Source organism: Epinephelus fuscoguttatus, linkage group LG2 (genome assembly GCF_011397635.1).
Source record: "Epinephelus fuscoguttatus linkage group LG2, E.fuscoguttatus.final_Chr_v1".
In the NCBI taxonomy this organism is placed as follows: domain Eukaryota; kingdom Metazoa; phylum Chordata; class Actinopteri; order Perciformes; family Serranidae; genus Epinephelus; species Epinephelus fuscoguttatus.
The window spans coordinates 3,515,200-3,528,125 of record NC_064753.1 but is presented as its reverse complement, the minus strand read 5'-3'; the positions used below and the strand labels follow the sequence as shown (position 1 = coordinate 3,528,125).

General features: G+C 41.6%; 1 protein-coding gene across 1 annotated transcript; it reads left to right on the top strand.

Annotated features, from left to right (window-relative positions):
* Positions 1-278: 278 nt before the first annotated feature.
* On the top strand, positions 279-2,936 carry LOC125905632 (cortexin domain-containing 1-like). Its single transcript, XM_049603746.1, has 2 exons — positions 279-353; positions 2,685-2,936. Exon 2 carries the CDS (start codon positions 2,754-2,756, stop codon positions 2,934-2,936), a length of 183 nt encoding a protein of 60 aa, XP_049459703.1. The 5' UTR covers positions 279-353; positions 2,685-2,753.
* The last annotated feature ends 9,990 nt before the right edge of the window (positions 2,937-12,926 follow it).

The window sequence follows — 12,926 nt, the reverse complement described above, 5'->3', positions numbered from 1 at the left end:
TGGATACAACAAACCTGGACTTGTACCAAGGAGGCTAGTGTTCGCCTCCAGTATGAATGTAGAGCCAAACCATGATGTTTTTTTTCTCAACCTAACCACATACGTTACGATACGTTGCAGTATCTGGAAATATCAACAGCACATGGATAACTAGTGGGTAATATGTAAACATGAAAGACCACTGAAAAAGCAGCGATATGTGATGACTCAGAGTCAATGAAGGATCCTCAAACAGCTGAATTTCAAGGAGGCTATGTCATCTAACCCTGTGGAAGGACTGTTCCAATGTCAAGGATCCTTCCAAATTTCACCGAGGACAGAGTACTCCTTTCAGAGAAATTCCAAGGATGCATGTGTGTATCCTCAGCGGGTATAAAATCCTCACAATGCTTTGCACACTATTTGCTGGTGAAGTGAAGGTGGGGCCTCTTCAATGACACTTGCTCGGCAGAATTTAGATAAATATGTAATTTATTTGGATTAATATCACTAGGAATTTTTATCATAAAGCATGAAAATACTGACAGAAACCTCATAATTCACACTTTCCAATGTGTCCACTGCCAAATAATGAGATTTTTTAAAATAATGTGATTTAGATAAATCAAAAAAGTTTTTAAATAAATCATTTACAGCAGAGATGGAGCGTCCACCTCCCCTCTTCCCCCACTATTCACATGATAACGACATGATAATTGCTTTCATTCTGTCAGCTTCAATTAGTGTATTTTTCGGGGGAATCATGGTGAGAACAGCCACAGTAAAGACATTAGAATATCCTGCAGGTCAAAGCATCACTCATTTGTTTTGAGGTGAACATATTTCAGAAGATTACACATCGGTATCATGTATAGGCAGCGGGTCAGCTGTTTCAGAGCAGCTCGGCTCATCAGATCAGATCCACTATTTATATTACTGTAGCAGAGAGTGTGGTGACACACCCATAAAATATGAAACACTGTGTGATTCTGCGTCTATGTAAGTATTGTAAATGATAATTTAGCACATTTTTTCAGCTGTTGTCTTTACTTCATTACTCCACTTACTCTTAAGTGTAATCCAGAAATATATTCTCCCCAAATGTGACCCTGATAATACTGTTTACATTTGTTCAAAAGTGCCAAAATTATTACAGTACCCTGAAACCTCCTCAGTCTGCTGTGGGTTAGTGACACACATCTGGGGACACTTGTTAGCCTGTTCCAATGTGTGTTCACTGAATGCTAGGAAGGACAATTGCCTTGCCTATAAAGGATACTTTCTTGGAAGGACTCATCCTACCAAGGAAGGATCCTTGATTTTGAGAGACAGAAGAGAAAAGGAGTACGCAAGGTCTGCAGCTCAAAAATCAGTGGCATGACCACCACAACATCCAACTTCATGCAACACTACAAACCCGCAAAGGAAGGTACATGAATGTGTCTTGTCACCACAGTAACTTGCTTGAGACCTGAACAACAACAACTGATACACTGTTAAAGCTTTCTGGGTCCTTTCATTCTGAATTTATGGTCCAGTGCATCGAGTGTAATTAGACTGTGATAGACTAATAACACTGTAATTATTTGGTTCATCAAGTGAAACAAACCAAACACCTTGTGCTGAAAGGTCACACATAACTTTGTATACATTCATATTGCCACTATATCTCCTCACACCCCCAGGCTAAAATATACAATGTGGCATTCATAACATTTTGTATAAAGAACCAGGGCATGTTTTTTTTCTCTTGCTTTGGTGAACAGAGTTGTAGAAGCAGGGAGATGACAGAGAGCTGCTTTTCCTCTCTTCTTACATACATTGGACCCTTTTACATTTCACATTTGTGGGAAATCACCAGATTCCCAGAGATACACATTCATGTGAATGTGGCCTCAGGCATGTTGGACATTTTCAGTGTGTCGCAAATCACATACTTCTGTACTAAACACTTAATATTTTAAGTGCACAAGTATGCCAAGTGTGTTCACACCGCATGGGAAAATGCAGTGTAGTACTGGCGCACTTAACAGTCCAAAAGTTGTGTGGAATGACGGACACTACCCTCAGTGGTTGCAATCTTTGTGACGTAGTTTCCACTACATAACAAATTTCTCAACTTTTGACAAGGTGTCTGGGGATAACAAGGAGCCTGTTAGTTATACATGGTAATTGCACTATGTACCAATACTGTTGAGCAGCCATCAGTAATATTTGTTGGGTCTGTAATGATTTGGCACAATAATGCATGCTAATGTTAGCTTGCTAGTTAACGTTAGCATTCGCTAGCTGCCCAACTTGCCTCTAGCTATGGTGGCACATTTTAATCAGCATCGATGTTGTAGCATAAGTTTGTGGGTGGAGATAGCGGTCAAATGTTGGCAGTAATGTTCCATCATCTGTTTAAAAAGAAGACAAAAATGAAGAGATGGTTAAAAAAAGAAAAGAAAAAGCTTTTGTCACTTCCGGTGAGTGCTGAACAACAGAGCGTGATTTGAGGCAACACTGCCCTGTTAAAATTAGTGCACAATGCAAGAAGTACATAGTGCACATAGTGTACTATACTGAAGTGTACTAACGAAAGTATGTTTGAGTTTGAGACACACTCTTTGTGATGGCTTTTGTGAGGATGTCATGGCTTTAGTCCCTCAGTCATCTACATGACTCAACATATGTATCTTCTTCCTCTCTCTGTGTATCTCCAGTCAGGTTTACAGGATGGCAGCAGGGTGTGTAGGCGTGTCTGAGGACAGCAGCAGCAGACAACAGCAGTCATGGAGGTGGAGGGCACTGAAGAGCCAGCCTTTGTGGACGTGGACCAGGGCTTGACTCTGGCCTGCATTGCCTTCCTCTGCCTGCTGCTGGTAGCCATGATCATCCGCTGCGCCAAGGTCATCATGGACCCCTACAGTGCAATCCCCACATCTACATGGGAGGAACAGCACCTGGACGAATGATATGACAGACACCAAACATACATATGCACACTGTGTATATGTTTTTCTCTATGACAAACCAGCAGTCTCCGCCCAGAATAGGAGGGTGCTTCATGGGTTTTGTAATGTGGCAGTGCTTCTGTTATGACTCCACAGTGCATTTCATTTCCAAATTTACAGCAACAAGTAAACAACAAACAAACTGGTAAATAAAAGATAAATATGATGTATTTTCTTTAAATAATCTGTTTGAATACACATTTTCAAATGGTTCTTTTCTGGTGCCAACCTAGAATAACCTTTTCCTGATACTTAGTGAAGCTGTTTTAAGTCTGTGTATGCCAAAAGGGTTCTTTGAAGCACCACAGAGCATTCTGCAGTGGTTATGGTAGAGAAACCATCGTTGGTACTGTGTAGAACATTTTTGTCAAAGAAGAGAAACAGAAACAAACCAGGCATGAACATGAAATCTACACATCCAGTAAAATGTTTAAGGGAGGAATAAGCATAAAGATTGCTTTATCAATGCATGGAGCACGTACTGTAGGAGGAGAAAGAAAGTGTGGAGTTGCTGGCATCCTGTCTGTTAACAAAGCCACAATAGAGTAACACTCTTACAATGACAGAGCACATGAACCTGGCTTTTTGTATCTACCCACAGATGTCTCCTGGAGCCCTGGGGCTGCCTTACACTCCTTTTGGACTAACAAACGAATTCAGTAAAGGCAAGTGGATGCCACACTTGACTGACCGCACTTTCCCTTTACATCTGTACAGACTGGAATGATGAATAAGAGGAAGATCAACATGAAGAGGAGAAGTCACAAAACTTGCAAAGTAATAGTCTGAAATGGTTGGCATCACTTGTTAGCCTAATTTAAAGCATAATTCGGGTTTATTACTCACTCACTCACTTCATTATAGTTTTGGTCATCATCACTCTGCTCAGATATATTATACACACCAAGTTAACTGCTGACTATCTGGCAACACAGCAAATCACGATAAAGAATAATAAAACTGTCTGATGTTTAAACATTTATCACAAGTTATAAACTGACTTCTCGTTTCCATTTACAGTACCATACTGATCTTACTGGTTTTGATAATCGGGTTAAACTATTAGTTTGTCTAAAAGCTGACTGATTGTCTGACTGCTTGTGTTTCTTGTTATGTCATGGTGTCCCACGACAAAGGGACAATGTCCCATGACAATTTATAATAGAAATAGTGGCCAAAGTTGTGATAAACCAGAATCATCCTTTTGGGAACACATACGTTTTGAGGAGATTATGTGCTCACAGTATACTGTATACATTAGCATGACTGTGTAACACACATGAGCATAATACTATGTTGAGGTTGACCAGGTTAGGGTAAGTGTATATTGGACACTGTGTTTTTGCTGTGTTACCACTGACCCTCTAGGGTGCTGCACAACTTAAAAGAAACAGAGGCAACAATCACAATCATTTAAATATGTCATATTGTCATCCCGTAATGGTTAAATTGTCTGGTGATTTAAATAACAAATGTCGAATTTAAAGGGTCACTCCATGGATTTTTACATGTCATAATCAGTTTGATAGTTATGGGGAGACCAAGTCAGTATTTAAAAATAGTCAAGAGTCAAACTCCAATTTCACACGTGAGCTGGCTGCTGTTTCACTAGCCTCTGTAACTCAGTGCATTAAGTAATGCTGGGTTCAGACTAGGCTTGTGCCGATTTCCGGTTTAACCGGTTCGGTCTGCATTGCATTATAGCATGCATTATGACAACTTAATAAGGTTTATGTTTGTTTATAAATAAAGTGGAGGAGCCTACAAGTGTTTTGTTTAGTTTGTCTCAGAGGCTGCAGAGGGACTCAGCAGCTCCGCTCAGCTGTTTGCTGCTGCAGCGAGAGATCAAATTTGATTAGGGGCGGGGAAAAGTGCGAGGGAGTCAGCAGTCATTCAGTTTGCTGCCCTAACCAAAGATACTGGATTACTACTGTACTATACAGTATTCTATACTGTACTATTACTACTATTATAACTGGTTTATCCACCGTCTTTGCCCTGATGTCTTGGTGTCCTGCTTCTTCTTCTTCTTGTGTAACCTAGCATATTGGCGGTTAATACAGCATCACCGCCACCTAGTGGATTGGAAGCGCATTACACCTATAATGGGCTTTTATTGGGAAAAATAGCTCAAATGCGACCCCCAGTGGTAAAATTAGGTATACAATTTGATCTATCGGTTCGGTTAGATATTTGGCTTTAAATCAAATGGGCTGTAAAATTTTCAAACTGGCACAAGCCTAGTTCAGACTACAAGGTATCGGTACAATTATAGCCCAACGCAGCCATCCTATAGTGTCGGCTCGGATCATGAACGACAGTGAGTGTCATGCATGATAATCAGTCGTTATATCCCGTGTAGTGTGTCATAGCAGATGACAACGCTGCGTCAGGGATGCCTCGCAACATTTTTTAAAAAGGACTAGCATGCTTGATTTGATTTATTTGTTTTTTACCATCAGTTTGACTCATATGAACACAGAGTGATCTGCTGCGCGGACAACTGTATGATAACACCACAGCCTTTCTGATATTTTTGCTAAGCACTACCACGACAGAGTGCAAAAAGAAAAATGCTGGCATGAAACAGCAGAGGCACTTGAGCAACCTGGTCAATTCTGCAATTAGCATCAAGCTAGCAGAAAATGTTAATTCTTCATAATGGAGAAGGATATAAAGGAATACAATTTACAAATAGGGGCTGGGTCTTTACTTAACACAACTACAGAGAGTGCCAGCTTCATTTGAAACAAACAACATTAAGCACAGGCCTATATTTTTACACACAGGTCTTTATTTTTTATTCCATCTATTTTTCGTTGTTATTTGTAATCTGCTCCTGTTTGTCCTGTTAAATTTAATGCATGATGCGGTCATTTCAAAATTAAAAGCCTCTTATCATTGCGGTGGAGAGAATCCCTTCATATTCTACAAAAGGCCTTTATTGCGAAACATTTGCAGGAAGTTGTTGTGGAGGATTCAGTGACTTGACTCCTACTATCTGGTGGCACTCATGACATTAATACAATAATAGTTTGGCTGGGACATGAACAGCCACAGTGAGTGAATTAATAATAGTAATTATAATAACAATACAAAAAGATGATTGGTCATGGACCAGTATGTAGTCTGTGATGTCTGTCGGCCAAGTAATGCAAGATTTTATGACTCCACAATGGCCTATTCAGACATACTGACTGTCAGAAGAGATGTTGTGTACTCTGAACCTGGCATGAATCATTTTTTTGTTTGTTTGTTTGTTTGTTTTATGCATTATTTTCTGTGAAAGTGAAAACGCTGCTAAAAACTGAAATATGAAATAAATGATATTGTGGGATTTTTAGGGTTCAAGCCCTGAAGGGGAGAACCCTACTGAGTTAGTGCTGGTTTGTTCTTCGGGTTCAAGCCCTGTTGTCACGATTGATGTTTTTGGAGCTTGAGCTATATTAGGGATAAAAAGTAAGGATATGAGCCTCTGCTGCTGTTTATGGAAATGTAATATGAAATAACTGGAGTGTCCCTTTAAATCACAAAAGATCAATAAAATGTAGGGAGGCCTTTGTCTAATGGTGCTATGCTAAGCCACACAGGCAGGGTTTGTATGTTTATGAAGAATTAGGACTTTTTTTACAAGACTTGATTGGCTTGTGAGATTCAGGGCTCTAGTTTCTTATAATACTACTACTACTGTTAACTTATAAAGCTCTAAATGGTCAAGCTCCATCATATCTTAGAGAGCTCATAGTGCCTTATTATCCCACCAGAACACTGCGCTCTGAGAACGCAGGGTTACTCGTGGTCCCTAAAGTCTCCAAAAGTAGATCAGGAGCCAGAGCCTTTAGCTATCAGGCTCCTCTCCTGTGGAATCATCTTCCTGTTACGGTCCGGGAGGCAGACACCGTCTTCACATTTAAGACTAGACTTAAGACTTTCCTCTTTGATAAAGCTTATAGTTAGGGCTGGCTCAGGCTTGCCCTGTACCAGCCCCTAGTTAGGCTGACTTAGGCCTAGTCTGCCGGAGGACCCCCCTATAATACACCGGGCACCTTCTCTTCTTCTTCTTCTTCTTCTTCTCTCTCTCTCTCTCTCGTATTCTATTTCTGCATCTTGCTAACTCGGCCATTCTGGATGTCACTAACTCAGCTTCTTCTCCGGAGCCTTTGTGCTCCACTGTCTCTCAGATTAACTCATATCGCAGCGGTGCCTGGACAGCGTGACGTGTGTGGTTGTGCTGCTGCCGTGGTCCTGCCAGATGCCTCCTGCTGCTGCTGTTGCTGCTGCCATCATTAGTCATTAGTCATACTTCTACTGTTATTATACACGACTATTGTCACACATGTATACTGCCAGATATTAATACATACTTTCAACATATTGTACCACAGTAGCCAGAACTATAACTATAATATTATTACTTTCAATAATGTTGTTGTAAGCTACTGTCATTGCCTGCATCTCTCTCTCTATCTCTCTCTCTCTCTCTCTCTCTCTCTCTGTCTCATTGTGTCATGTGGATTACTGTTAATTTGTTATACTGATCTGTTCTGTATGACATCTATTACACGTCTGTCCGTCCTGGAAGAGGGATCCCTCCTCAGTTGCTCTTCCTGAGGTTTCTACCGTTTTTTTTTCCCCGTTAAAGGGGTTTTTTTGGGAAGTTTTTCCTTATCCGCTGCGAGGGTCATAAGGACAGAGGGATGTCGTATGCTGTAAAGCCCTGTGAGGCAAATTGTGATTTGTGATATTGGGCTGTATAAATAAAATTGATTGATTGATTGATAGTTTCGCAGACTGGGCGAGGCGGGGGCACAGCGCACCTGCGCTTGGCCAGCTGGTGTGGCCCTTAAATGCGCCGCGCGAAGGCGTAATGAGAGTTTACTCAATTCGCCATGGCAGAAGAGAGCAGCAGCGTCAGACGGCCAAACTTCTCCCAGGAGGAAACTGATGTTTTGGTCTGGGAGGTCCAAGCTCACAGTGTCCGAATATACGGAACTGCGAGCAGACCTCCACGGGCTGATGATGCAAAGGTAGCTTGGGAGGAGGTCACCACAATTGTAAATCAATGTTGCATTTCTCTCGTGCGCGTGCACGCGCTCTCTCTTTCTCTCTCGCAGTCTCACTCTGTTTCTTTTTTTTTGACTTTTCTAAGATGACAGATGCTGAATATATACTCCCTATCTGATGCTGTGGCTGTTTGTGGTTGGCTGAGAGGGATGTGAACTCATTAGTTTGCAGCTGTGTTAATCAAATCAGGTTGGGTTTCCATTACGCGTGCCAAACGTGCCAAATGGTGCCAATCCCCTTTGATCTGACATCAGATGTGATGGGACAGTCGATATAGAGATACATTTATGTGCTGATTGCAGATAGTTGCATTGAATAGTGTTTTTTTGGGTTTTATTGCATCGTTAATGTGCCTGATATTCTGGAAACCTGCCTGTGAGGTTTTGGTGACATTGTCAGCCAAACTTCGGCTTACACCGGCTGTGCTCCGCCTGTGTTGACAGTAGACCTGGTTTCAGCTGGCAAGCTTTTAGCCTTTTGGCATGAAGCTGTCAATGCGCCAAGCTGGATCTGTCGACACCTCCCCCTGCTGCGCCGCCACACCCATGTCAGCGCACCTCGGTCTGCCAAACTACCAAACTGAGCGCGCCTCGGGTTGCGCTGCTCAAAACTAGCTCTGCGCCGGGTTCGCCACTCTGCGCCACCCTGCGCTGCGCCGGGAAACTAGAGCCCTCAGTGTCTGAGTGTGCATAATGAGCAGCCATGCTCAGACAATCTGTAGCCATTCAGTAGCAGCTTGACTGTATGTTACTGTGACAGCATGTCTTCACACACATACATGCACACACATTTTATGTCACGACTCATGGCAATAAGAACTATAACATCCAGACACCATTGCCTCTATTCATTAATGGGCCTTCTTTGCTTTGCCATTCTCAACCATTAGTTTGGAACAAGCTGAGGTGTTCTTGTTGCTGTTCATTGAATCCATCATGTATCTGCATAGACAGCATTATAATCTGACATGATTGTCAGTTGCATGTTATGATGTGCCTATGCTTAAAGTATACTGCAGAAGAGCCATTTAGCACAATGCTGAGTTCTACATCGGCCCCCCAGTTCTCTTTACCTTAGATTTTTGGGACAAATGAACACTTAATGGATGGGAAAATTGCACAGTATGCTTCTCTAGAGGCAGCAGGGTTAAATAACTGTGCTTATTCCTTTTCACTGATTCACCGTTTCTCTGGTTTGCTATAGGAAAAACAGTAAAGGTGGTGGCAGGGGTCATTGTGTTAGTCTACAGATGACTGACATGTTTGACTCCAAATCTAGTGAAATAACCTTGGGTTTAATATGCTGTATAACAATGAGGTGAAGTAAAGGAAACGGTTCACACCACAAAGTGGAGAAGAGTGAAATGTCATACCCAATGTCCACTGGATATGGTTGATTCACATTTCAGCTTCCTACACCACCACTCCTCCCACCTGTTCACAGTATTTGACTAAAAAAATATATGCATCTTAAAATCAGTTTGGACCAGTCTAGCTAGTAGCTACTTTATAGTAGGCTGTACATAATCCTATACAGTGAGGTGATAGTTTTTCTATGGCAGGCTACTACTAGGTTTAGTACAACAATAATGATCTTATGAGAAAGAGAGGAGGGAGAGAGATTTTCTATTATAAGGACTCTAGAAACTCATTTTCACTGAGACATATTGAGGTGAGAGGTAAAAAACATACATACTCATTGTCACATGGCTGAGATTTTTTTTTTAAACAAATGAATCTAATGTATTCTGGAGAAAATGTTTTCTTTTTGACATCTTTCTTTCCCTCATCTGTCACTTTCTGACTTGTTTTTTCCTGTGGGGTAAAGGAGGTTGATTAGACCTTATTGATTACATTACATTATAATGCTTGAAGATAATTTGGAATGAAGGTTTTGAATTATTGCATGTGATTATTATCAAATTCTAGGCTGGCAAGAGTAATGCAACAACAACAAATAAATTAGTAGATGACGCAAACAGGGCGGCACAGTGTGTGGTGGTTAGCACTCTCGCCTCACAGCAAGAGGGTTGCCGGTTCAATCCCGGGCGTGGGAGCCCTTCTGTGCGGAGTCTGCATGTTCTCCCCGTGTCAGCGTGGGTTCTCTCCGGGCACTCCGGCTTCCTCCCACAGTCCAAAGACATGCAGATTGGGGACTAGGTTAATTGATAACTCTAAATTGTCCGTAGGTGTGAATGTGAGCGTGAATGGTTGTTTGTCTCTATGTGTCAGCCCTGCGATAGTCTGGCGACCTGTCCAGGGTGTACCCTGCCTCTCGCCCGATGTCAGCTGGGATAGGCTCCAGCCCCCCCCGCGACCCTCAAGAGGATGAAGCGGTTAGAAGATGAATGAATGAATGAATGAATGAATGAATGACACAAACATGTGAGGTCATGTACTCTTCAAATAAGTGAATAAAGCAACATACAAGTGAATGTAACAACATACAACACATTATTTTGATATTTAATCTCTCATTTCTGCGCCCCAGAAGTTATTCAGCCTAGCACGTACTTAATTTACTGTCTAATACTGACAGTAGGCTGTTGTTTATTATGGCTGCCTTGGAGTCCCAAGGATTATGCACTTGTTGCCGCGACGTAAAACATAACTTTGACTCTGTAACATCACCATTGCTCTTGAAAGCTCTGGTAGATCTGCAGTGATCCGATTCACAGCTTCCAACTGGAATTTCTCGGTCCACCTTAAATGTTACATAACGCCTGTAGATGGCGGTATTCAGTCATTTTCAAGCTAATTCATGAACTGAAAAATTGAACAAATACAGGGAAAATTTAATGAAAATGATCAGTAGAGTGCAATTGTCCTAAATTTTGAGCATTTTAACTGTAGAATATTCTTCTTATTGTCCTTACTTATGGTAAACTGTTTTTCAGTCTTGCTATTTCTGCCTATTTGCTGTGGTCTTGTTTGCTCTGTATTAAAAACTCTTAGTATGACAGGAGATGTCAAAGATTATCATAATCCTGATTTTTATTCATTTTACTGTGGCATTTCTTCTTAATGATCTCAATGTTAATTGAGATCATTAAGAATTGATCTCAATTAATAAATGGTCCAGATCACAAACCGCTATACTTAGACCTGTCAAATCTGGACTAGATTAACATAGAGACTCCAGAGACTCGTTAAAACACAGTTTCAGATTTGTGAAACCTTTACTCTATTTGTCAAAATGGCAGTGTTAATTATTTATAGTATTGCCACAACCCAGCCTTTGTTATCTGAAATTTAAAGTTTAAAGTAGAAGAGGCTGACGTGAATGGGTTTTCCCACTTGCTGCTCGTGATTGTGGTTTCACCAGTCTATCTATAGTGGTTTGTGATCTTGTGATGACCCTCTCTGCCCTGCCTGCCTTGTAGTGTTCTCCCTTGCAGGTAGCAGTGGATGTGGCCAAGGGTAATCAGGGAAGTGGCAACACTTGAGCTCAGTGAGCCTTTAAAAGCGCTGGCTGCTCACTGCTCTTTCTCTTCTCCTTCCTGAGGCAGCATTTGGTTTAGGGTTTGGTTTTGTCTTAGTTTCTACACCCTACAACATCACACACATACATTGTTTCACTCACGCCCTCACCTGCACCACTGGCTTTACTGATTGCACACGCCATGTTTAGTTAGGTTGTTTTTCTTATGTTTATTCTTGAGTAAATAAAATCCTTCGATTGGCTTTCTTTGTGTATGCGTCTTCCTCTGTGTCATGGCCATGTGGCCCGGTTCGTGACAAGTGGGGCCTCAAATTTGATTGGTTTGAGGCTGTTTGGTGCCCTTATTGATTTAGGGTTTTGTTTGTTGGTGCATGGAGTTGCCTCAGGCTTAGGGTATAGTGATAGTGATATCCATTGTCCCTTGTGTTTGGGAGATGCATTTTGAATAGGAAAGTTCATTTTCGTTTTTTGGTTTGGTGGTTGATTCAGTTTGAGGAGTCTGATCCTGCACTCAGCGTGTTGACTGAGAGGGCAGGTGTGGGCTATCAGCAGTGTGGCAGGGTCCCCTAGTGTATTGAGTGTTGTTTTTATAGAGTTTCCCTTGATGGGTATAGCAACGTGGTCCTTTTGGGCTCGTTGGTTTGTTTTTTTTGTTTCACACTACACATCCGTAGCTGTTGGGTGAGTTACCAGTTTGGCTGGGGGCTTTGCCAGGCTACTGGTTTGAGTGTTTAAATATCCCACCGCTAATCTGCATGAAGACTAGGGTTCAGAGAGATTAGGTTAGTTTGGTATAGGCAGTCTAGATAGAGGGGAACTTCACATTAACTTGGGGGGACACTAGTGTTGTTTTTGTGCACTAGTGTTGTTTTTGTGCACTAGTTGGCCTGGGCAGCACTGTGTGTGGCTCTGTTGTCCTGTTTTCTTTTGCTGGGCGTAGGACAGTGTTTACTGTAGGATGGCAGGGATAGAGGAATTTGTAGCTCCCCCAAATGATGGTTTTTTGGATCGTTGCACTAAGGATCAGCTGACGAAAATTGCAGAAGAGTATGAAATTGATCTGAGTGATCTTAATGATAAACATAAGCACAGTGTGAAGGCTATGCTTAAAGCCTCAGTGTGTAAAAATGGTGATTAACAGTGACATCAGCGGCCAAATTCTAGATTGCAGCGCTCATTTGCACTTGCTCGCTCACCCCTCCCGTCAGGTAAGTGACGGTGGCCTCGTAGGACAAAAAGTCTTGCACTAGTTTTTCAAGTTTTTCAGGAGTATCTAGCGACGAGGTGAATATTTATTCAGGAATCTAAATCATGTTACGATATGTTATAGCTTACCAGTGAGATATAGGTTATCTGTGAGATATATGTTAGGAGTGTTTTATTTCTAATTGTTTTGGTAACACGAGCAAACATTAGCACAGTAATTCTAAAATAACACATATTATG